The sequence below is a fragment of the Gymnodraco acuticeps genome, unplaced genomic scaffold (assembly GCF_902827175.1).
Source record: "Gymnodraco acuticeps unplaced genomic scaffold, fGymAcu1.1, whole genome shotgun sequence".
In the NCBI taxonomy this organism is placed as follows: Eukaryota; Metazoa; Chordata; class Actinopteri; order Perciformes; family Bathydraconidae; genus Gymnodraco; species Gymnodraco acuticeps.
The window spans coordinates 32,019-57,151 of NW_022991370.1; the positions used below are offsets into that span (position 1 = coordinate 32,019).

Sequence of the window (25,133 nt, forward strand, 5' to 3'; positions counted from 1 at the left end):
AAGAATCTTAACCAATACATACTTAACATTTTATTGAACATTTCTCATAGGTATATACGTAATTACTGGACAAAAACACTAACATAAACAATGTAAAAATCCATAAAATATATATAACGCTTTCCTGAACGTCTTTAGGTAGTTTGGAGAAAAACATAGGTTAACACCCCCTCTTGGAAAACACCTAGAAAGGTGGAATAACCCCCCCCACCCCAACCTCCCCGACCTGCATTTACATGATTTTTTCGTTTCTTATTTCTATACAGTTTAAATATGAACACCACATACACTCCTCAAATAGCTTTCCCTCCCGCCTCGTGTGTGTACGCACGTTAATTGAAGGTATAATACACACAACACGTTTACAAATAAGTAGAAAAAAGGATGGTCGAGTCCTTAAGCTTCAAAATAAGTGCCTGACAGACAGGAAGTACATTTGACAGAAATAAAAACTAGGTAGAATAAGAAGTGAGGTGGTGTTCTCGGAATGCAACAAAACATGGGGCCTGTTACTAATTGACGTACTTCAAAATACAACACCATCCCCTCTCACATTTTAAGTTTGTGTTTCTCTTTTTTATATTTCTAATTAGTAGATGTGTTTTCAACAGTCACGTGGTTGCTTCACGAGTCTCTTACGAATGATTTCCCAATGTTGAGACCACACAAAGAGTTGGAAACATTTCACGAGGGATCCAAAAAGTATTCCTCTCCCCGTCCTCCTGTCCTGTAAATGTTTCACCACTGCTCAGGTAAACAAAGTTAAATTAAAATACTTGTTCCAGGAGTTTCCTAGCAGACACAAGTCTGGACGAAAACGGAAAGGGATTAACCACCATGTCTTTTTCTCCATCTTCCTTTTTTCAAGTGTCTTTTTACATCAGTCTTTTTTTTCACTCCGTCCGTTTCTCCTCTTCCTCCACACCGTTCACCGTGGAGGAAGAGGAGGATGAGGAAGAAGAGGAGTTCATCAGCTTGTTTTCCTTCTTCCACTTCATCCTCCGGTTCTGGAACCAGATCTTGATCTGCCGCTCCGTGAGGCAGAGCGCGTGCGCGATCTCAATCCGCCGCCGCCGCGTGAGGTACCGGTTGAAGTGGAACTCCTTCTCTAGCTCGAGCGTCTGGTAGCGCGTGTACGTCTGCCGCCCGCGCCTCCCGGGGCTGCCAAAGGTCCCTGAGAGAGGAACACACAAAGTTACATTTTAACAAAGTCACAAAAAAATAAGAATAACCTATAATGGCGGGAGGTTGGAGGTTCTGCATATTTACATATTCAATAGATAAGTCACGCCACCCAACAGTCACATTTTTAAACTAGGGTTTTGTCACACTCCGAAAATACCACCTGAATTGATATTCTGCTTAGTTTGTCTTTTTATTAAATGTAGCCTACTTTCTGTCTTTCAGGCACTTTATTTGTAACTTTAGGACTCGACCATCCTTTTTACTGTGTAGACGTGTTGTGTGTTTATACCTTCAATTAAACGTGCATACACATTCTGATATGGTGAGCTAAATCTATTTGAGAAGTGCATGTCATAGGTGTTCATCTATATTTATACATGAGAGGAAGAGGAAAATATCTATGTTATTCTTGCAAACCCGCTGCAGTCGCTTTATTTCATGTATAATATATGTAAATAAATCAAACCATTATCAAACCGACACTTATATTCTCCTTATAATGGCTGGCTTTATGATTTTGACTTTATGTGGAACCAAAATAAGTCATAAAAAGAACAAACAAATGTATTTGAGCTATTTCATTTCCACAAATGACATTTTAATGTCATACCGTGAATAGCAGCATTGATCAGTGAATAAAGAATCGCATTGTTGCTGTTTTCCAGCACAAATTACGACAACAATAATATTCATTATACTAGAGAAAAGAAACACTAAGGGTAATATTTCAGAGGGTTTTCCCCTGGAGAAGATCAGCTTCCATGGCCTGAGTCTCCTCTGATCTTCACTAACAGTATTTGGCCCCCGGTGGTAAACACATCGCCATGTTGTCAGTTCAGCAGCTTCAGTTCTGTCTGTATCGATCTGAGCATGGGGGGGGGGGGGGGGGGGGGGGGGGGGGGGGGCACCGCACCATGCTCACAGCAAATATCAGAATGTAAAGAGTCATAAATAATAAGTTCTCCCAACCAAGTTATGGAGAGGCACTCAGCGTTTCTGTGCCCACTCTGCTGTCAGCTACATCATTAACTGTCACGTAGCTCGAGCTGTATTTCTTATATGTGTATCCTTATATATATTTTCTGCAGACCTCACCCCTTTTGCCTCGGAGTGTTCTATACAACAGAAGCCCCCCATCATCCTCCGTTACTCACTAACCACACCGCGTTTCTCTTTGACACAAGAAAGACCCTCGGGTTAGCGGCAGAGACCCTTATACTCAAAGTTGATTTACAGTGTAAAACAGGACATGCTTATTTCGGGCTGTTTTTTTAACTACCCCCCCCCCTAAACTGGTCATGCACCCTCATTTTAACTCCAAAAGTGGCAGATTATTAACCCAGTATAGATTTACATAATCTGTTACATTATGAATAAACACCGTCAACGATAAAAGGTCAACAACATGCTCTGTTGGATAAGAGAAGAGGAATGATGATGAAACATGAGAGCAGGAACTGAGATGGTTTCCGTTTATCGTAGCAGGATATGTACAAGTTTGCAAAAGAGACATGTTATACTATTACAAGGTAAGAAGGTGATAATAATAATAATTTAATTTTAAGCTTGTTTCTAAATCCAATTCGAAAAAACAATAATGTTTGTAAGGAAATAAAACACAAAAAGACAGAGACAGTAAATAGATCACTGACTCGTGCTTTTTATCTCTCCCTCTATCTGTTCATTGTTTCTCCCACAACACTCCCTGACAGCCTCTTCCTCTCTGACTGTCTTCCTCTGCTCGGTAGCAGCCGGTCAGCGGGTCACATACAGTAACAGGAGCTCCAACCCAAACAAACCCGGTTTATGATGGACAATAAAATACCGAGCACATGACTGACTGACAGGCCAACAAACGGGGATCATAAAGCAGCTACAGAGAGAGGAGGAGGAGGAGGAGGAGGAAGAGGAGAGAGGAAAGACAGCAGCGCGGCTGGCAGAGGAAACAAACGTCAGTTTTATGGGGGGATCATAAAATATGCAAGGAAAGGAAGGAGAAGACTCACCGTTGCACGAGTTCATCCGCTGCATCCACGGGTAAATGGGGGCTGATGAATGCTTGTCGTCCATCGGGTCCCCGAACATCCCTTTCCCACTCAGACCCGCGCACTCCGCTTTACGGTGCATGCCTTCCTGGCTCAGGGCGAGCTGGTGCTCCTCCAGGCTGCATTGGTGCTCCTTTTCCCGGTAAAAGCTCGTCGCCACAGCCGCAGCCGCCGCGGCCGCCGCTGCCGTGGCGTAGTCGCATGCACCGGCTCCTGTTGCGCCCCCTAGACCAACCCCTGGCGCACCCCGGTGCCCGCCGTACCCTCCGTTCACCGCCTGCTGGTAGTAGCTGGACGCCGGATACGATTTGTCCTGGTGCACCGCCGCCGCTCGCACCGTACGCAACGGCGGCAGCGGCGGCGGTGACGGCTGCCGCCCCCGAGTAGTGCCGGAGCGGGTGGTCAGCGGCGTATCCCGACGAGTAAAGCGGGATCTGACCGAGGAACGACTCCGCCGACTGTCCGCCGGCACCCGTTCCCGGTAACGTCACCGGGAAAGTGGAGTTGACAAAATAGGAACTCATCGGGAGGATAAAGAAGAAGGAAAAGGAAAAGAAGAAAGGAGAGAAGAAAAGGAGAGGGGAGGATAAGAGGGAACGGAACAAACACAACAACAACGTTCACACGGTGAAGAAGAAGAAGAAGAAGAGAAGAAGAAGGAGGAGTAGAAGGAGGCTAACGGCTAACGGCTAACGGTTCTCCCTCCCGTCCTCCTGCCTTCCCCTGCCTGCACTTTATGATTTGTTGTGTTTTATAGCCCACAGTCCGACGGGCTGCTGCTATCACTTAGTTTATCGCAGATTGGGAGGAGTGGGGTGAGGGAGGGTGAGGGTGAGGGGAGACGGGGGGGGGGGGGGGGTATCTGGGGTGGCTGAGTGCCAGTGTGGGACACAGAGAGAAAGAGGGGGGGGGGGGGGTCCGTGTGTGTGTGTTTGTGTGGAGAAGACGGGATGGGGTGAGGAGGGGTATACCGGGGGAGGCAGAGACCAGCTGACCTCTCACTGACCAATGGGAAGCTTCCGTGCCTGGCATTCGTTAGAGGAAGACGAGGAGGAAGAATAGGGAGGGGGGGCTTGGTACTACCGCCCCCCCCCCCCACAACCACCACCTCTCCCCTTTCCTATTTCCCTTCCACAATCTCAGACTCTCTCTAATTCTCATTGCATTTCTCTTTCCAATCTTCCTCCGGTTCCCGGTGAGATTGGCGCAATAACACCGGAATCCTCCGCGCGTAAAATTGATTCTTTCTCTCCCCGTGTGTCCTCCTCCGTCTGTTGTTGGAACCATAAAACACAGCAACTCATGCACACGCACGCGCCCCCCTCTCCTTGAGGGGATGGTTGCTGCTGCACCACCAGAGGCCAACCCAATAATAAAACATATTCCCGGCGCTTTTGCACATAACACCGAGCGTATTAAAATGAATTTGGAGCGCGTAAATCCCAGCCAGAAGCGCACCGAGTCCTTGTGTGTGTGTGTGCATGTGTGTGTTGTGTGTGTGTGTGTGTGTGTGTGTGTGTGTTGTGTGTGTTGTGGTGTGTTGTGGCTGTGTGTGACCCTACAATAAAATGTGGGCTATCACCGTCTATAATTGAGGTGTTTGTACATTTGTAATTGGTATATTTGGGTCGGTTGGTATATGTATGCACCCCCATTGCAATGTGTGTGTGTGTGTGTGTGTTGTGTCCTCTCCTTACATTAGGCCTTTTATCGCGACTATTTTCGGAATTGGACGAGTATTTTCTAATTTGGAAGGTATTTTGTGAAGATAATCTGATATCTGTAAATGTTTTATTGTTGTAAAATAACCCGGATGACAGGCCCGTGTTTTACTGTAGGAAGAATATACTACAACTAATGATAAACATACTAACACACTCCGTTAGTGTGTGTGTGCAGGAGTTTGATCAATGCGCGCAGGTGAATTATCATTTTCTACTTCTGTGACACTGATTAGGATGAAATGTAAAAGGAGAAGAGGAAGGAAAACAGTCTCGGAGTTTCCCAATTTTTCCCGTTTTCCTGACACTGATTAGAGCCTCGCGCCTGAAACTCTTTCCAAGGGGGTCATATACATTCAAGATATATTAAACAAATAGCCTGCATTTAGCCACAATGTTAATGTAAAGCTACAGCTCGAAAAAAGGTATTTTAAATAAAGCTAATTGTGCAATTGTCTACATGTGTTATGTTTAGGTTATTACAAACTAGAACAGAAATGTAAAGTAACACTTTCAGAAAAAAAGTTATATTATTTGTGATGATTATTTTGGCTGTTATCATTTGATCCATGCAAACCTTTCATATAAATATATTGTTAATATTTTTAAAGAACAAATATTGTATCTATTCCATACTGAGATATGTCTCTTTCTTGGCTATTGTTATCAGCTGTTATCCATGTTATATAGGTCCATCATTGGAGCAAACCTTATCAGTTTTCCCACATTTATCATTTTTCTAACCTCTCATTCAAAAGGGGGAAGAAAGCAAAGCTTAGCAAGCTAATAAATAAAAAGAAAGCAAAGCCGGCCTGCTTTTAATTCTCACTTACAAACGGAATATGTGTCACTGAGGTCGTAAATAACCGCAGCCATAAATACATCTGCCTGTGTTGTGTGTCTCTGTGCTTCCCTCACAGGCTCTGACTTGTCTGCACGGCCACACTGCAGACAGACCTCTGACAAACAGAAACAAAGACTCTATTTTTACTCCTGCTCCCACCCCGTCCATTCCTGCATCTCTTATAACCGTTCAGAGTTTCATTCTCCACTCTTGCTTTCTGTGGAGGATCAGTTGGTGGATCTTTGTTCCTAACTTTCATTTTGACCTCTCTCTCTCCCCCTCTCCCCCCTCTGCTCTCTCCCTGGCAGGACGCTCCGCTTCCTCTCCACTTTGTGGGAACGGGAAGCAGCGCATTGTGTTGGAGCTGCCTGTGGTTTAATCATTAATGAGCACAGTCGGGGCAGGACAGGCATCTCTCCAGCCTGGGACTCACAGGACGGTAATACTATCATTACACAGCCAGTATGCATTAGATCAGGTTTAAAGTAATTGTGGCTTTGAATGAGTGGAAAAAACTGCAGAGTTAAATATGATTTCTGACATGTTCATATGAGTGTGTGGCACGGGAAGAACTGAGCTAAAACTGTATTGACATGCTGATAAGAAGTCGTTTTAATGTGGGTGCTTGCAATAGTAGGCCTATCACACTGCAGATGAATGGCAGGCCTCAGTGCTTCGAACACATGGTGCATTATGAAGTCATTTGAAGATTTGTATTATGGCACATTTATGAGTTTTTATTTTCTCCCAAAGCCTATAGCATAAAACTTAACAACATGAGCATTTAAACATGTGATTGCCTACCAATACTGAAGTTGGGATATATAGAAATAGGGTAATGTCAGTTTAACAATCGTAGTGCTAAACTCCGTTAAAGGCTCATGTGGACTTCATTCAACACAGCTTGAAGGTTAACGTGTGCAAATATCTGTTAATGTATCATGTGACTGTCCTGAAAATATGCACACAAAATAGCTGTGTGTTTAGCTTAGCACTGATACTTTATTAAAACTAATACACAACTTTATAAACTGTAATTTATTTGCTAATATTGTATTACAATGTGCATATTTTTACTTTAACCTTTTATGTTGTTTTCCTTTATTTGTGTATAGCAACATCTAACATTAACCTCCTATGGTTTCATACATGTGTGTGTGTGTGTGTGTGTGTGTGTGTGTGTGTGTGTGTGTGTGTGTTGTGTGTGGTGGTGTGTGTGCGCGCGCGCGTCCCAGGTGTGTTGGCAGTCAGGAGGAGCGGAGCGGCACGCGTTACCGAACGGGCGGAGAGGAGGGCGGACTCGGGGTCTGAGACTGGACGCTGTGTCCCAAACATCCCGTCCGATGGGGCGGTGAGACGGAGGGAAAGATAGTGGATGACAGACAGACAGACAGACAGACGACAGACAGACAGACAGACGTGTCCAACTCAAAAGGACAGTCACCTTCTCTGACGCATTACTGCAATGCGCTCTGCTTTTCGTCCCTTTCCCCCACGCTCGCCGTAGGCCTCCATGACAACAGAAGGCACATGTCGCTTTACAGTTGGCCATTTCTTACCCTTGTTTTATGGCCTTTTTTGGAAAAGCGTACGTTTGTAACGACCATTATGAGCAGTACAGTCCGACGAACATGTTGCTTTATAGGACTTTATAATAATGATATTAATAATGGGCTAACAGAAATGTAATTATTATGAGCCTATTTATTTTATTCAAATTGTAATTAATACAATTATTTATAATCATATACCTACTTAATTATAAACCAAAGATATTTGTATAAAACACATATTAATTACTACTTCTATTATTATTTTTGACCTATTACTTCAATAACATGGATACAATTAATAATAATAATAATTTGTAGAAACAATTGAGATAAGCCACTTTTGTATTTTGGACTACACAAACTGTGTGTTGTTTATTAACACTGATTACAACGCAACCAGAACAAAACATTAGAAAGAGTTACTCTCAACATTGTATGTTTCCATAGTAACACACTGTCTGTCACTGTAATAGTATGAATGGTTAAAACAGCAGGAAAGGCATACACGTGTATTGCTAGTGTTTAACCAGACAACGGTGGATTATGTCCTTAGAGTCCTCTAGAAATATAATAATAAATATTACATTATTATATATTAATAATAACAGCAAATATTATTATGGTCTTCATCATTCGTATAACTTTATAGGTGGTTAACCTCGACAGGGCGATAATGCGCACGGAAGTGCATGGTTTCACACCAGCTCTTATAAACGGGCACGTCTTTGGGGGCTCCGCGCGCACGGTGCCGCAGTAAATCAGACGGTGCAGGCCTGATGGAGCTGAGTGTAAACAGAAGAGAGCGCTGAAGAACTCCATGAATCTGAGCAACTTCAGAGATCATCCAACAATTAAAGCTGAGCAGTCAAGAGGCGGCTTTAAAGCTTTATGACTCCCTCTGTTGTTGTGTGTGTGTGGTGTGTGTGAATGTGTGTGTGTGTGTGTGGTGTGTGTGTGAGAGTCCTAGGGGCTTTTATGGCTTTATGACCGTTTATGACTCCTTGTAAAGTCCGAGGAATGTGCGGACCAAGGTGAAAAACAGGCCCGCAGCAAACAGCAGATGAACACATGCTGCACACACACACACACACACGACACACACACACACACACACACACCTACATCACACACACACACACACACACACCACACACACCACACACACCACACATCACACACACACACACACACAAACACCACCACACACACACACCACACACACAACACACACACACACACACACACACACACACACACACACACAGAGCTGTGTACAGTTTCATCTGTGGTTCAGCTCAGCCCCGTAACGATCAGTAGAAAGCATGGTGAGATATAATTAACTGTCTATGAAATTGAAACATTCTCCGTTTATTTGATTGTCTTTTCTCCTGTTTCTCTCCCACCATTGGTTTCAAGCCTGCAGAGAGACTAAACTTCAACATCAGATGGTTTTATTTGTATTTTATTTTCCTCTCTTCAACAACAACACAACAGCTTTATATCCATTCAGTGCAAAATACAGAAGTGCGCGTGCTGTCCATTTTTACAACCTTCCCAACACACCGACAAACCAAAACATATATTAGCAAACATAACAGTGATACTAATAGCATCAAAAAAGAAACGATAAAGTATAGCTTAATACATAATTATTACAAATATATATAGTACATAATTATTAACAAGCTTTAATAAACTATATAAATATGTATTTTGAATGTGTTTGATAATCCCTCGCCGCGGCTGACAGGATGTATTAGGATATTGCATCTTTTCTTTCTAAAGCATATTTCTGACATGCTTTACATTTTAATCCATATATCATATATATATATATATATATATATATATATATATATATATATATATATACATATATTATGTCTGTATTTATTTATTTGCAATGATGAATCTTTCAAACGGTTTCAAGAAGTATAATACATTCCATTTCAAAATGATAAAGGTCTGAACATGTATAACAGGGAAAGGTATCATTAGATTGTTAAATATGGAAAGAAAACATTTGACCCTGTGTGTGTGTGTGTGTGTGTGTGTGTGTGTGTGTGTGTGTGTGTGTGTGTGTGTTGTGTGTGTGTGTGTGTGTGTGTGGTGTGGTCCTGCACCAGTTACTAACAAACTGAGAGAGAAACTGCCTCCCCAGTGCTTTTTTTGTTTTAATCTATTCATCGTTTCAGCAAGCGCGAGCCTGTCCTTCACGGCACCTTGAGCTCGTGCTCTGGGTCAGATCACCGAAGTGTTTCCGGTGGCCGCGAGCCCTCGGCCACCACAGGGCCTCCGGAACAAGTTAAAGATAACAGTGGAATGAATGCAGCCTCACGGGGAGGGGCTTTTTGTTTTTCTCTGGTAAATAAGGAAGGAGCGGGACACGCTCATGCAGGTGCACGTCATCACACACATCATGGATTTTATTTTAGCTTCTAAATCATGAACATTACATTTTTATTGCACTTCGAAATGGTATGATAATTTAATTGTATCACCATTAGTGGTATATTCTCTGTTGCTATTTAAGTTACGTAATTCAATGTACATTTAGGTTTAAGTTACTAAATGTAATACTTTAATACTACATTTTTTTTATACTATTGCTAAAGTAACATGTTCAATCAGGACTTAACCAAAGTCATTATATATTTACTTTTTTTTTAATGAATGACTCAAAACTTCTTCCAACACAGATCAATATGTAATTTATAGAATTTATTTGGTATGATTTCTCCGGGGCACGAGCGGATATCTAAGCAGCTAAATATTAATAATATTTCCCTTTCATCTTACCGTCCTGATAATCTGATCACACAGAAAAAACCATCGGGGGTTTGGATGGCGAGTTGGGGGGGGGGGGGGGGATTTATTGCACTAAAGTTGATTTTGATAGCCGGATTAACAGTCAGATGACGCTGGAATCATAAATCAACGCAACACTGGATTACTGCTTTCAAACACACACACACACACACACCACCACACACACACACACACACACACACACCCACACACACACACACACACACACACACACACACACACACACACACCATGGTGCATATATTTGGAATGGTCGCACATCAGATCTCTAGGTGAAGAGCAATAGACGATGATGAAATCATAGAGCAAGGACGAGCTAACAAACAAAACACACCACACACATACTTTTACTGTATTTTACTGTGTGTGAAACTGTCTGGATATTGCAAATATGTGAATGTATTTGTGTAGCTAGAAAGAAAAATAACACGAATGTATTGTTTTTATTTCACTGTTGACAGCATTGTAATACTATTTCAGAACATGGTGCATCTTTCTTTAAAAATAAAATCCCCCCCCAAACTCTACATCCCAGCATTCTGTTTCCTCGGGCGGATCGCGCTATGTGTGTGTTCTTGCGCGCATGTATTCCTCCACGCCTCATTCACCAGTGTAACAGCAACCAGGCCTGGAGCAGCTCCCCGCTCCCCCCCCGCCCCCCCCCCCCCCCCCCCCACCCCCCCTCTCCCCCATACCAACAAATCTTTCCTCGCTGCAATCACATCAAAAGAAAGAAAAGTGCGCGCACATGCACGCGCTCCCTGCTCTGGTTTCATTCAAAAGAGGACAACAAACGTGAAGTCGCTGGCACATCATCAGTGTGTCAACAGCTCACACACTGCAGACCACACACACGTAGCCAACAGCACGTAACACCTTTAACGGCGACACAAACACATGCATCTCTGCCACCAGGAAGCGGGAGTGTGAGAGATGATTCACACACACACACACACACACACACACACACACACACACCACACACACACACACACACACACACACACACACACACACACACAACACACACACACACACACACACACACACACACTCAGGAGGAAGAGTGTGTTTTTGTGCGTCTTTGGGAATGTTTGGCACTGTGGTCACCATGACGCTAGATGGCACCAGAGCGTTTTGCAGGAGCGTGCTGCACAGTTCAGCATGGATTCAAGGATACAAAGGCTGTATTGTCACATAGCATTTGGCAATGAGGATCTGCAGATCATCTTCCTCCAACATTGCAATAACACAGAAAAGCAAAAAAACCAGTGCAATGAGAATGGTGCACGTGCAATTAACATGCAGCAATCATTACATGATATACATGTTAAGAAGAGTAAGATACACATGGAAGATGACTGATTCTCTCCTCAGTCCAAACACAAAAGCAGCCTATACTTCATAGTTTATATAATCTATTCAAATATCACATTTTAAATAACTGACATTGTTTTATCTTCATAGTTAAATAAATGTGAAATTGAATATCATATTAGATTAGATGTATTTTTATGACCCTAAATTGGGAACTTGTTTAGTAAAACGGCAATGTTGGTCAAATATAGTCAAATAAACAGAAACAGTAAATACATATCAACATTACAGTATTTAGAATAAACAACATCATATAGAAAACACGTTATAATACACTGTAATAAAGCAACGTATTTACTCAAACTAAATATGTAAACAAAGGATACCATGAACATTATAAAAGTGTGCAAGATGCAGTTTTTCAAAATGTAATTGAAATGCAGAGAGCTAAAGTGTGAGTATAATATGTGCACATTGATCACGTCATTGCAAGGAGACAACAGAACAGCTCGCCAGAACTCATGCTCATTACGGTGCAAAATGTGCCATTAAAAATGACAAATAAATAGTCTGCCTTGTATTGCAAGCTGCAGAATATAAATGTACGTGTCTAAAATACAAATATTGTAAAATCCATGCTTTTAAATATAAAACTTGACATGCTATGACATTGCCTCTGCTGGCAGCCTCAAATGAGACGGAATCATCACTTGTGTTTGCAACCAGGCAATACTGAAAATGTTGTTAATAATTATCAATGATATAATCAGTTATTACAGTTTTGTATATTTCAAGCAGTTTTAATTTCATAATTTGTAGTTTCATAAACAAAAACTAAGGTGTCTCTCAACTTCAGATACGTTTCCGGTTCACTCCGGTTATCCCGAGGACATCTCCTGAGAGGAAAACACTGCTTAGAAATTAATGTTTGGAAATGTAATATTTATATTGAATATAATTATAACAATACAACAATAATAAAATATAAAAATGTATACCAATAACATATGGTCATGATAATGTGAATATGAAGAGCATAAATCCCCGCCGTCCCTCAGCGCGTTGAAATATTTAACAGAGCGTGTTTGAGCTGATAATAAAGGAAGGAATGTGAACATAACGTCCAGGAACTAATTAAGGGATAGATTAAAGCCAGTGTATATGACAGTATCTTATTTTCATTCTGGATATGTTTCTAAGCATTGGCCGTTAAATGGAGTTGTCACTGATCAGAAGTCTGCAGATTGTCCAATGTTGACGTGTGTCTGATGAAAAGGTTGCAGCATTGGTTTCTAACCCTGAATGGAACATATGAAAACACTAATAATATGCTTGGATATTGTTGGAAATGTTCCGTTTTTGGACATTTTGTTTCTATATTGATGCTGACAGAACCAGTCCGGCACCAGACTGTATCTTTCACGAAAATGGTTACCTGTTTGGTTTTTGATATCAAAACAGCTGATGATGTGGGTTCTTGTGTATTGGTTGCATAAATGATTGGCTGTTTACAGTGTCAGTGATCCCACCAGAAACAATTCTCAGATCAGTGAATCAGCCACAACATCTGAGGTTTCCAGAGCCATACAATGTTACATTGGCATGAACATTTTGTAGAGATGTCGAAGAATGTTTCTGTGAATGCCTTTGCAAAATACCTTAATAAAGATACAGAACACATCATCTTGTTTACCGTCTATGTCCACTTCACAATTGCGCAATTGTGCACCCCCTTTTGAAAAACAAGTAGCCACAGATAACTTCCTCAAATATGATTTAATATTAAAGGAAATTATTTATAATTAAAAAGCAAAACGAGTGACTGCTGAGTATTGTATAAATGATAAAAAAAAATAATAATAACACAAATTACACATTTGTTTGAAGGGTCATTTATTAGCTTGCGGTTGTTACAATGTAGCCTAAGTTAACTCCGTGAATTGGAAGATTCGTATTAAGCACCAGTAACACAATAAACTGACATGCAGCTGACAAGAGATATCGAATAATTCCATGTTAAGAGTGAGAGGGGTAACACATCAGAGAGAAACAACTATCATGGGAGGAAGGATGACGGAATTCCCTTTTTGATATTTGATACAGGAACAAATTGTAGACCACAGAGAAACAGACAGACACACACAACATAAACACACACACAGACATAGCTGGAGATGTTGTGCTTTGTGAGTGGGGGGCGTGTTGGGCGGGTGTCCTGACAAAAACAATCCCAAAACAGCCCGGCCGCCGCAGGGAGAAATGAGACGGGAAACAAAGTCATAAAAGTGGGCCGGACAGACTGAGACAGAAAAAAACATTCCTGTGTCGGCACACACACACACACGCACACATCACACACCACACACACACACACACACACACACACACACACACACACACAGCACAACACACTACACACACACACACACACACACACACACCCACCACACACACACACACTACCACACCCACCACACACACACACACCACCACACACACACAACACACACCACACACACACACACACACACACACACACACACACACACACACACACACACACACCACGCACACACAAATACACCACACACAAACAAATACACACACCAAATACACGCCAAACACACGCACAGGCTGTCAGAGCTGAAACCTGGAAGCTCTTCCACTCAGATCTGGAAGTTAAAACAATTAAAAGTTTAAAACAATAAAAGGCCATAGGGAGGCAGATGGAGGGGCTGTCAGGTACCTGCTAAAGCCTATAAGATACACTGCGCATGAAGCACAAAATAAATATATGTTCTTTCAAAATAAAACCAAATAGGTCATATAAAATGATTTGACACATCAGGCACACCTGCCCTCACAGCAATGCCTCATCTCGGAAACATGCCCTCCTCCTCCTCCTCCTCCTCCCCTCCTCCTCCTCACGGTGCATGGCTCGGGGGCAAATAGACCAAGCAGCCGAGTTTAACCTGGTGGATGTCTCTTCGGCTGCTAATCCCACCACCTACAGAGCCAATTCATCTGGATAGTTCACCATGAAGGCTCACCCAGCCAGGGAACACTTCAATCTGAGATGCAAAAGTATGCTAACACCTAATTTCTAAATGTGTAAACCGGGAGCTGCACAATCACGCACTCCGACTTGTTTTGCTCCTTAAACAATGCAAAGCTGCAGGAGAAGGAACGCGCATGATTGGACGCCTCTTACCGTTTGTTGATCATCCGTCACGAGCCCCGCACACCTGCAGCTGATTCCGGCGTCCCGCGTGCAAGGCAAGCCCGGCACCCCGGTATGGCACGAGACCGTGTGCAGACCGGATGGATGGATGGATGATAATTGGATGGAGGGGAGGAGGTGAGGATGAGGAAGGCCGTATGGAATTGGAGGGGGGTGCGCTCCCTGTTGTCACCCATCCGTCGAAACCCCATCTTCATCACTCCCCATCATCACCATCACCATCAAATGAAATAATGTGTCAGAATAAATGAGAACTAAAAAATACCGAAGCTATCTCCGGGATGGTTCTCCCGGGTTTTGGTCGCGGCTCTTCCGTTCTCGGGCCACCGGTTTCCAGCAGGACAGCAGCACAGACGGAGCCATAGCAGAGGAGGAAGATCAGCGGGAGGAGGAGGAGTGGGGGGGTGGGGGGTGGGGGGGGGGAGTAGGGGGCTGGTTGTTGTCAACGTCTCCTCACACCAGGTTTCCTCAGTCACAATATTCTCATTCAACTCGTCCTCCCGTTTAATTAGAGGCCGGGTGCTCGGTTCCTCCGCCCGGTGCTCCGCGCGCCGAGCCCCGGGCAGCGCGAGGGAGGTAGCGGCGGGCTGCTCGGGCCGGAGCGGAGTGCCTAGCAGCAGCAGCAGCAATTATAGCCACTTGGGAAATCATAAAAAAGTTCATGTTCACGTTAAAGCGCGTCCACATGACCAGCCGTCGGCCATCCATGCGCGCGCGGCACTCATAAACTTGTATCACAAAGTTTGTAAATTTTCATAAAACAACAAAGAATTATTGCATTTCTTCACTGACTGCTGTTAGAGGGACCTGCTCTTTCTCTTTCCACATTCTCCCGCCGCCATTTCTTCTTCTTCTGCTCTCTGAAGCTGCAGCCAGAATGTATAGGATGTTCTTCTTCCTCGGTTTCCTTTTCTTAAACCGTACAGTGTTGGATGTGTCGGGTTTGTGCTACAGGCTGCTTTATTAGTGTCTTGCTATTGAATAAAACAATGTGTCCAGGTACAAAAAGTGGTTTATTTAATGTATTTCAATAATATTCAAACCCAAAAGGTTAATTAATACGAGGGTGTTACAGTTGGCAGTCCTAATGCAGAACCAAAGAAAGCATTATAGGTTGATCCCCTTTATTCTCACATTTTGGGTGTTGGTATGTCTCCAGGTGTAGATCCAGCAGAAAAGGTGGATCCAAGTTGAAAAACTGCACCACAACCAATAAATCCAACCACGCGGGCGAATTATACATTTTAACATCAAATGACAGTTATCACCACGGTAGCCTATCCACTTTGTGTACGAATTTGAAGGCTCTAAAGCTAAATGTATGGTCGTCCATGCGCCCTGTTTGTAGCCGCAGGATGAGGTGCTTCTCTCTGTTTTGCGGGAAATCGGTGACATTTGGCCCTGTGTTGGTCTGCAGCCGCACACAGCATCACATGGTGTGGGCTCTGAATAGTAAAAGCGGTTTCGCAATGCGGCAACGAGTCACCGTTTTTACAACCTGCAATGCCCAGCCGCAGGATCCCCCAAAGACGCTGCAAAGACACACTGCAGTGCATTTTTAAATGTTACTACAACCTTCTTAATACACTTAACCAACCCGATGGTTAGGCAGCTGTTGCGTCCAAGAGGTGAACACGCAACTATAACCAAAAGCTGATGTTTTACGCACTTGATTGGAGGGGAATAGCTTTCCTCTGTTTGATCCTTGAGTTCGATGTTTATGCTGGACTGGATGAGGCTCTGACCACCATGGTGTTAGTTGTGCGTTGGAGTTAGTCTTCATTCCTGTTGATAGCAGATGAACAGATTTATGACACAAATCATGGGTTTCTTGTACATTTCTAACCCTACGTTGCATGTTTTTATACCACTGATAGAAGAGCATGCAATAATAGCAAACTGGGTGAATATAAACATGTAACGTGTAGTTTGAATCCACAGAGACACCAAGGCCAATTTCACCCGAATAACCGGAGGCTCGACTCTGTATACACTTGCCTCTGAATGGGAAACAGTTATAATACATGTTCTTGAATCTGTCCACTGATCCCAAACGCCTCCTGGCTTTATTAGCTCAATGCCGCCATATTTGCAGGACTAAACAATTCGTGTGTTTGCTTCAATAAAACTGCCAGCATGGCCCAAATCGACATTTTCAGCGCTACAGACATTTTAGAGTGCCGAAAAAAGCATTATTGGACACGTATACAATGCTGCCAATCAATATACCGACCTGCACATGCTACATCATCCCCCTAGTCCTGATTGTGCCTGTAAAATCCAGCTTGGAGGAATTTGTGTTTCTAGGCCTATGTGTATAGCCTATCTACATTTGCATGTTTTCTTCAACATCTGCGTTCATATTCTCCTATCAACAGTGTTATAAAACACAATGTGGATGTACAAATCTACAAGGAATGTGTGTCCAGGGTTACAAAAATATGTTCAATCTGCTATCAACAGGAATAAAGCCTATTCATTTCATGCGTAATCTAACACCTGATTTTAGACATCTGCACTGAGATTGTTGTATTTGAAACGTTATTTCAAACCTTCCCTGACCCACATGTGACCCTCTCCAAAGTGCACGTCTGGTTGAACGCGGATCCAACACTTCCCTATGAAAGTGTCCCGAGTTAGAAAACAAAGCAGGAGCACAAACAGGCCGCAGCGCACTGTCTGCTGCTCTCTTTTGTGTCGTGTTGCTTTTATTTGGGGTTTCCTGCCTTTTTCATAGACGCAATACAGACATTAGGACCTGCCTTTACATCCCCCACACTAACCACCCGCCCTCCACACAAGTATATGTTGGGCTCTTTTTGGTTTCAGCCAGAGTTCTGCAGGCAAACACTCACCCGCAGACATTTGGTTTGGAGAGATTGTGTGCTGCTGGCATGGAGCCGACCCTGGATTATCTGGGCACGATGAACGCAGGTAATGCGGGTTAAACTGCCCGCGGCTCGGTCCGGAGGGAGGTCGGTCTAAAAGCAATCTATTGCCTCTTTTTTTTAACACACAGATTTGAGAAATCCTCAAAGATAATGAATGCGTAAAATATCCAAAATGTCCTCCTGCATATGCGCCTTTATTTAACTAATGGAGATGGAAAGTTGTCGTAGTCCTGTGTTTTAAATATGACTAGTGCTTAAACATATATCTTTTGAAACTAACATGGTTGCGCTATCTCAGTCAGCGTGGGTGGTGATATTATATTATATCAAACGTTTTTCTGTTAGAATTAATGGAGAACATTTCCGTGTCAAGTGTTTCAGAGCATTTGACATAGCCTAACTAAACTAGTGCGCATCTCAAACACCTTTAAAGAAGGCTTCACTCAGTACAAAATGCAAAGTGTAATTATTCCAACTAAAATAAATGTGCTTTTCAAAGAATCTCATCACCAGCGGATTGAACTGTCTTCAAATGTGTTATTGATTATCAATCAAATAATTTGAATTTGAACATTCATGTAGGCCTATTTCCTTTTTTCAGATGCTAAATAAAGACGCACTTTTAAATACTGGGACCTTGAACGTTATTTAGCCATTAGCTGAAACAGTGGGAGGTAAACAGCCGTTAATACACTTAAACCTGTAAACAAGGTGAGGATATTTTAAGAGCGAATTGACTCATTACTGAGGTTTACAACCTGTGAAAGTCGTGATTACTCTCTCTAGTCAAAGTGAAACCGATAAAGGAAGGTTAGAATGAACAGTGCTTCTGTAGCCCGAATAACGGGAACGATACACACTGTTTATTTGTTCTTCTGTGTTTTGTATTTGCATGTATTTGTAAGGACTATAAAGTACAAATAAGAAAGCCTTCATCCTATTGGGCTTGTCTGAAATTCCATAATGATTAATAAAATAATCCAAAACTAAACTTCCTGTTTCCTCTTCCTTAGCTCCTTATTATAACATTGGCCTGTATTATGAGTATGATATGTAACTGAGTGCTGTCAAAGCACCAACTTTTTTCAGACAAATACTTATAGTAATTTTATATTGTAAAATGTTTGTCTCGGACTATAATAAATGATTGATTAAATTGTGGTTATTTTTGTTCATGTTAAGAAACAGTATTATCTTCCAACAGATCCACAGGCAGCTGCGGGGTCTTTAAATATTTCCAGATGAAAGGCAGAATAATCTAAAATGAATGTATGACATACTCAGTTACATTTATATTATTTTATTTTCATATGCATTATTGTCTGAATATATATATATATATATATATATATATATATATATATATATATATTGTATAGGTCTCAGTTAACACTTGCAAATACAGAAATATAGGCAAACACATATACATACAATAATATTATTGCAAAGAGATAGCTTGAATTAGCTAACTGTTTGGAGCATTTCCCTTCCATTGAACTGAGAGCGCCAGGTCTTATATGTGTTTATAACCCATAGGGACAAGATCAAAGCCATACAGTAACACACAAGGCAATCTGATGACAGTAACACATCTTCATTAAAACATCTGATTCACAGACAACTGATGAATATAAAATAATACTGTTTTTGGAGAGGATAATAGATCACAAACTACAACATAAATCTGATTTCGAAAAATTATACAATGGAATCATTAAAACCCATAATTATAAAAGTATAATTTTCTGATTGCTTTGAAAACTCAGACAGAGTTGAGTTTTTCTGCATTTCTAAATCCTTGATAGCAGAGGGGTTGTTAAGGTCTGATTGTCCAACACACACAACATTAAATTTAACATTTAATAATTTCCACTTTCCTTTCTTACATTAATGTTTCCATTCATCAACAGCAATGCTGGTCCCTTTGTTCTCGGATAAGAAGAGTATAAGGCATTACAGCTGACATCTCCATCCGTTGCAGAAGATGTTCCTGCGGTCCAACAGAAACATTAGAGAACCATTGTTTCATTTCTGAAAATGTAGACATTACATTGAGCGGTAGGCTAATCTCTAAACCAGGGCTCTCCAACACGTCGATCGCGAGCTACCGGTAGCTCGCGGGCAGTTTTTCAGTAGCTTCGCCGCCTCGATTATCGATTAAGGTTGCTTCTTGATTTTTCGGATGCGGCCCGGACAATAACGTTTTTTTATTTTACAATTGTTTCCGTCACACGAATATCAAATTGGTCGGTGACGCAGAGATCAAGGAACAGACGTGACAGCGGCACATCGACACCACACACGGAGCAGTCTGCTTTCTCCACCAACACCAGTCCAGATCCAACAGCAGAATGACCCGCTCTGAATCAGTCCGTGTCGCTGCGGCTCAGAGAGACAGGGAGGATTGTGTTTTTGAAAAACACTCGTTATCGTCATGTCAGGTTTTTGGTGGATTTAATCAAGTCTTGGATTGCAGAGTATGAATGTCCTCTTGCTATTTTCAGTTGATAAATACGTGTGTAAAGTTTGTGAAGGCAGGAAGAAAAGCTTCCGCGATCACCGTCTCCTCCGTTCCTCCAAACTCCGCCCCCCTCCTGAAAACAAATGAGTGACAGGCTGATAGTGACCCGATAGAAAACTTTATTATTCACTTAATCACTGATTGAGATGATGAAGCTAACTTAATCTCATACATTCATGGGATTTATGTAACAGTAAGACAGAGAATGTAAGTGTGCCACCCACATGCAGTATTTTAGTTTTTATAATGCTGTTGTAAATACTCCTGTTGACTGCTGTGTTCAGACTCAAGTCATGTGTGTGATGCCTCATTCAGGACATTCAGTGTCCTTCTTTAACAGAAGGCCGTTGCTAGAAGCTGAAGCTAGACTGCAGAAGCATTCGTTTTTTTTGTTTTTGGAGGATGGAACAATTTCACACAGATATAGGGAGGCTAGACCCTATACAATTGATTTATTATGGTTTATAATTTAATGTCAAGACGAATAAAAGGAGAAGATGGCTGAACTGTTCAGTGTCAATCCTGTGGAGATGGAGATGGAGGTTATACATCTCCAAATCATGTTCAGCTTAAATCTCAGCAAAACTCACAACATTTCTGGAGCCTTGTAGACTCAGACAACTCTAAGAACATTCACCAAGCAGCACTGAACATGTTCTGCTTTATTTGGCTCTACAGACCTTTGTGGAAGGCAGCTTTTTCTGACACGAATGAAATCTAAATACAGAACAAGACCGACTGATGAACATTTAAATGACTATTAGAGTGAACCTAAGTGGGTACACTCCAGCATACACCTCTATGGTGGACTCCATGCAGCGCCATTCATCTCACTATAACTGATGAAAAAGAGTGAATGCAGGAAAGATTGCACATTAGTGCAACATGTGGAGTAAGAAAGATGGAAAAGGCTGATGGTGAGTCAAACTTCAATCACATCTTGACAAATGGCAACTTGGTGAGTGCACATTCAAGTTGAGACATCACTGTGTCTGATGTATTATATCATCGTTTGTATTTAGCGAAATGTTGGATATGTTAAGATCATTTCCAATATTTGGGATCATTATTCTTTCCCCCTTTTGTTTTAGCAAAGACAAACGAATGCATGAAGAGAAAGGACAACAATAGAAAGTTGCAATCATACGTCATGAATGCAAAGCAGCGGAATCAGCACATTGATTATTTTCCACGTGCTGCTTGTTTGCACTTTTAGAGTAAGTGTCCCCCATTCCCTCTTAACAGTAAAATAACATTACACTTTTCACTTAAACGTTGAAGACAGTTATAGTGTTCATAATAAGGTCATCATTTAAACATTCTAGCATGCCTTTTTGGTTTATTTACTTTTCATGTGCCCACATTCCCCTGAAAGGTTTCACCTTTTTAAGGTGACCCACTCTACCATGCTGCACTGCGATATATATCAAATGCACCCTATAGGACTCCAAAAAGCCATTTGAGGTAAGCTTCCACTGTGTGCCAGATCTGCTCCAGCTTGTGACTCTCACAGCCTCAGACCCAGAGCCTGGATACGGGTCCAGGTTCCTGGCCGTGCAGACTGAGGCTGGGAAAAGGAGTCTTTTTTACTATGGTCCTTAGTCTTGGAATGAGCTTTCAATCACGCCTACAACTGAGGGCACTTGTCCCTACAGCCTGTTTTAAGTTGAAGTTGTCTGAAGTCCTTACCACCAGCTGCTCTTGCAGAGATAAGTATTGCACCTAATGTGCACAATGTAGTGACTGCTTTTTCGTCTTTTGTTCCTTAGTTGTGTTCTCTGTATTGTATATGTCTGTGTTATGTGTTGTGTAACGTTGCTGCCTTCTGGGCCAGGTCAGCATTGTAAATGAAGATTCTATCTCAATGCTTTTGGTTTAATAAAACACATTTAAAAAAGTCTACTCTGTATATTAACATTGAAATGTGGGGACACCCATTTTTCTAATATGGGACATAAACTACAGAATTATTAGAAACAAATACTTAAAGTATTTACATTGGGTTGCATGGATACTTGAATAACAATTATAAAGAAATATGGAAGAGGAACATCTTCATGTATCTTTCACAGTCATCCAAAGCGAACAGCACTCGCACTATGGAACCCTTCTGCCCTCTATGAAGGACCTTTAAAACTGATATGGATTCCCAAATGGACTGAATAAATGATATCTGTAATGTGTGCGTCTGTGTTGAAGCAAAGCCTGTGGTTCCTCCTCCACTTCCTGACAAACACTGTGGTGTCTCTGCAAACACCATAAAGCACTTCCTCATCACGTGGGTCCCATGTTGTTTTCAGCTGCCGTCTGTCTGCCCAGCGCTCCACCAACTGAGGAGATGTGCAGGAGTCACACGCACGGTTAGAGAGGGGTTCAAGCTGAGGGGAAGAAAAGACATGACATGCAGGAGAAGCTAGCAGCCATAGAGCAGACATACATAGATACATGGCTTGGTTTGTTTATATTTGTTTATGTGCACTTACACTCTTTGTACTCATATTTCAGAAAAGTACTCAGATCTTTTACTTAATACAAATAATAGATATTGAAATAACTCTCTTACAAGCATTATAAATCTATAGGTGAAAGTAGAAACTAATAAGCATCAAAACATACTTAAAGTACCAACAGTCAAAGTATCCGTTATGCGTTAGTTGTTTATTTCAGATTAAATATCTTACCTCCAATAATATTTAAAAATGAATCATATTTAGCAAAAGCTAATTTCTGATATATTGAAGATAGAAGATGACCCTTTATATACATTCACTTTAAAGCTGATAAATGTAGTGCAGTAAAAAGTACAATATTGGCTTCCAAGAGTGGGTGGAGGAGAAGTATGAATGTAACAATAACAAACTCACAAGTACCCTCACTTAAGTACAGCACTTTGATGTACTTTTACATTCCACCTCTGTGGTTGTTATTAGTTCCTTAAATGTTTATGCATCATATTGTACCTTGTTCTGGACCTGTATAATGTGGTTTTGCAGCATATTCTTTTTGCATCTTGGACCACGGAAAACGCTGCACTGCTGTGAATACATTAGATTGGAGCAGATTAGATGAGATTGACTTGATTGAAATATGAAACTAGAGAATAGTTTTGTTACAACAGCATATCAAGAAGCTATTGCACATTAAATATATAATACACATAAGGAGTAAATACTGTCAACAACCGCAGAGAGATACATATCTATAGACTATTAATATCAAATATACAGAATACATTGGAATACACTGTAGATCAGGGGAGTCAACTCATTTTCATCTCGGGCCACATCAGTATTATGGTTGCACTCAAAGGGCCGGTTTGTAACTTTAAGAGTATATAAAATACATATATAAATATTTAATATATATAAATCATGTATTATATTACATGATTGCCTCTGCATTGGATTCATATCGGATAGGGTAATAACTTCATCATTAACTACGTCTGAAAGCAGAAGTCTAGGGCAAAAAATGCAAGTCTCCTCAGTGAGAATGTCACAAAATGATTTAAAAAGAAAAGCCACATTTCTGGAGAAAAAGTCAAAATAAAAAAAAGTAACATTTTGAAAAAAGTAACATTTGAGGAAAAAAGTAAGATTCTGAGAAAAAAATGAATATTTTTGAAGAAAAAATCTAAATTCTGAGAATCAAGTGCAAATTCTGAGAAAAGAAGGTCAAATGTGAGATGCATTGTGGGACATGTATTTATGGGTGACGTGCTTCTGTACATCTGCATGTAACCGTATAATAAACATACTATATTCTTTGCTCTTGTGGGCCACATTAAATGAAGTCACGGGCCGGATTTGGCCCCCGGGCCTATGAGTTTGACACCCCTGCTGTAGATGGAGGACAATAACGTGATTTTTACAATCTAAGTTGGAACGTGCTTCCAGTTGCATTACTAATCTTATTTGAAGGAAAACATATGAAATGCATTGCTCTATTTGTGAGCTAGTGGCATGAGTGTGTGCTGAGTGAGGTCACAGAAAGCGTGTTTGACCTTCAGAGGTCACGCAGCGCCTGAAGGTTAAGGAGAAACTGGGTCCAGAGTTTCCCCTGCTCTGAGGGTCAGCTGCCGGCCACAGAGCGCTGGCAACATTCCTCTCTGCACAAACACTGCAGAGAGGAACCATTTGTACAGGGTTGGAGTTTTGGAAGTGGACTTTTTGATTCATTAGAAATGAGAAACCGTCTCTTCCCCCAGCGCAGGGTGAAAAAGCATCCTTTAATCAGAACCATCGATTCCTCAGATGATCAAATAAAGAGGCAAGATTAATAAAACAACACAATATAATCAAATAACATCCATGATAATGTTGATAACTATCCTACATATTAAATCAGGTTCCACTTCATATTATTGCTATCAACTAACCTAATACAGTTATGTGACATTTGTTGACATAATACATTTTACTTTTAAATTGAGTTAGCTGTAATTTGGCCATAGAGTTTCATTTGACAGACAGTCTACAGATCTGTATCTTTCACGGTCAACTTGTTTAGAATTTACTTTTTATATTGTCTATTTTGAGATATTTTATTCATTGTTTATTTTCTACTCTTCTTATTTCTCCAATGATTTGCTCTGCCATGTTTGAACGTGCTGCTGTGACGAAAACACGTCCCAATTTGGTCTCAATAAAGTCATGTCTTCTAAACACGTATTGAAATTGGTTAGTTAGAAGTGTGTGAACAAAGGGCGATGGGAGCAGCAGCCGAAGAGCTTTCTTCTTCTCTTACACCGTCTCTCAGTCATAAGAATAACAAAAGTATCAATGATATATTGCATGTTTTTGTACATGTCTAGTGTGTCATCTTTAAACAGACCCTGACTAGTGCAATAACAGCGGATACACAGGCTGTAAAGAAACAGCCTGGGCTTTACGGCTGTTTACTCTAACCGCGTTAGTGAAAGATAATACAAGTTTATTCTACAGTCAGCAGAGGAGAGGAGAGGAGAGGAGAGAGAGAGGAGAGGAG

General features: G+C 41.4%; 1 protein-coding gene across 1 annotated transcript; it reads right to left on the minus strand.

Annotated features, from left to right (window-relative positions):
• LOC117562807 (homeobox protein Hox-B6a-like) lies at positions 1 to 4,022 on the minus strand. Its single transcript, XM_034240709.1, is given in 3 exon segments — positions 1 to 1,174; positions 3,192 to 3,562; positions 3,564 to 4,022. Coding segments are annotated over 3 exon segments (843 nt in total). The 5' UTR covers positions 3,755 to 4,022; the 3' UTR covers positions 1 to 893.
• Positions 4,023 to 25,133: the final 21,111 nt, after the last annotated feature.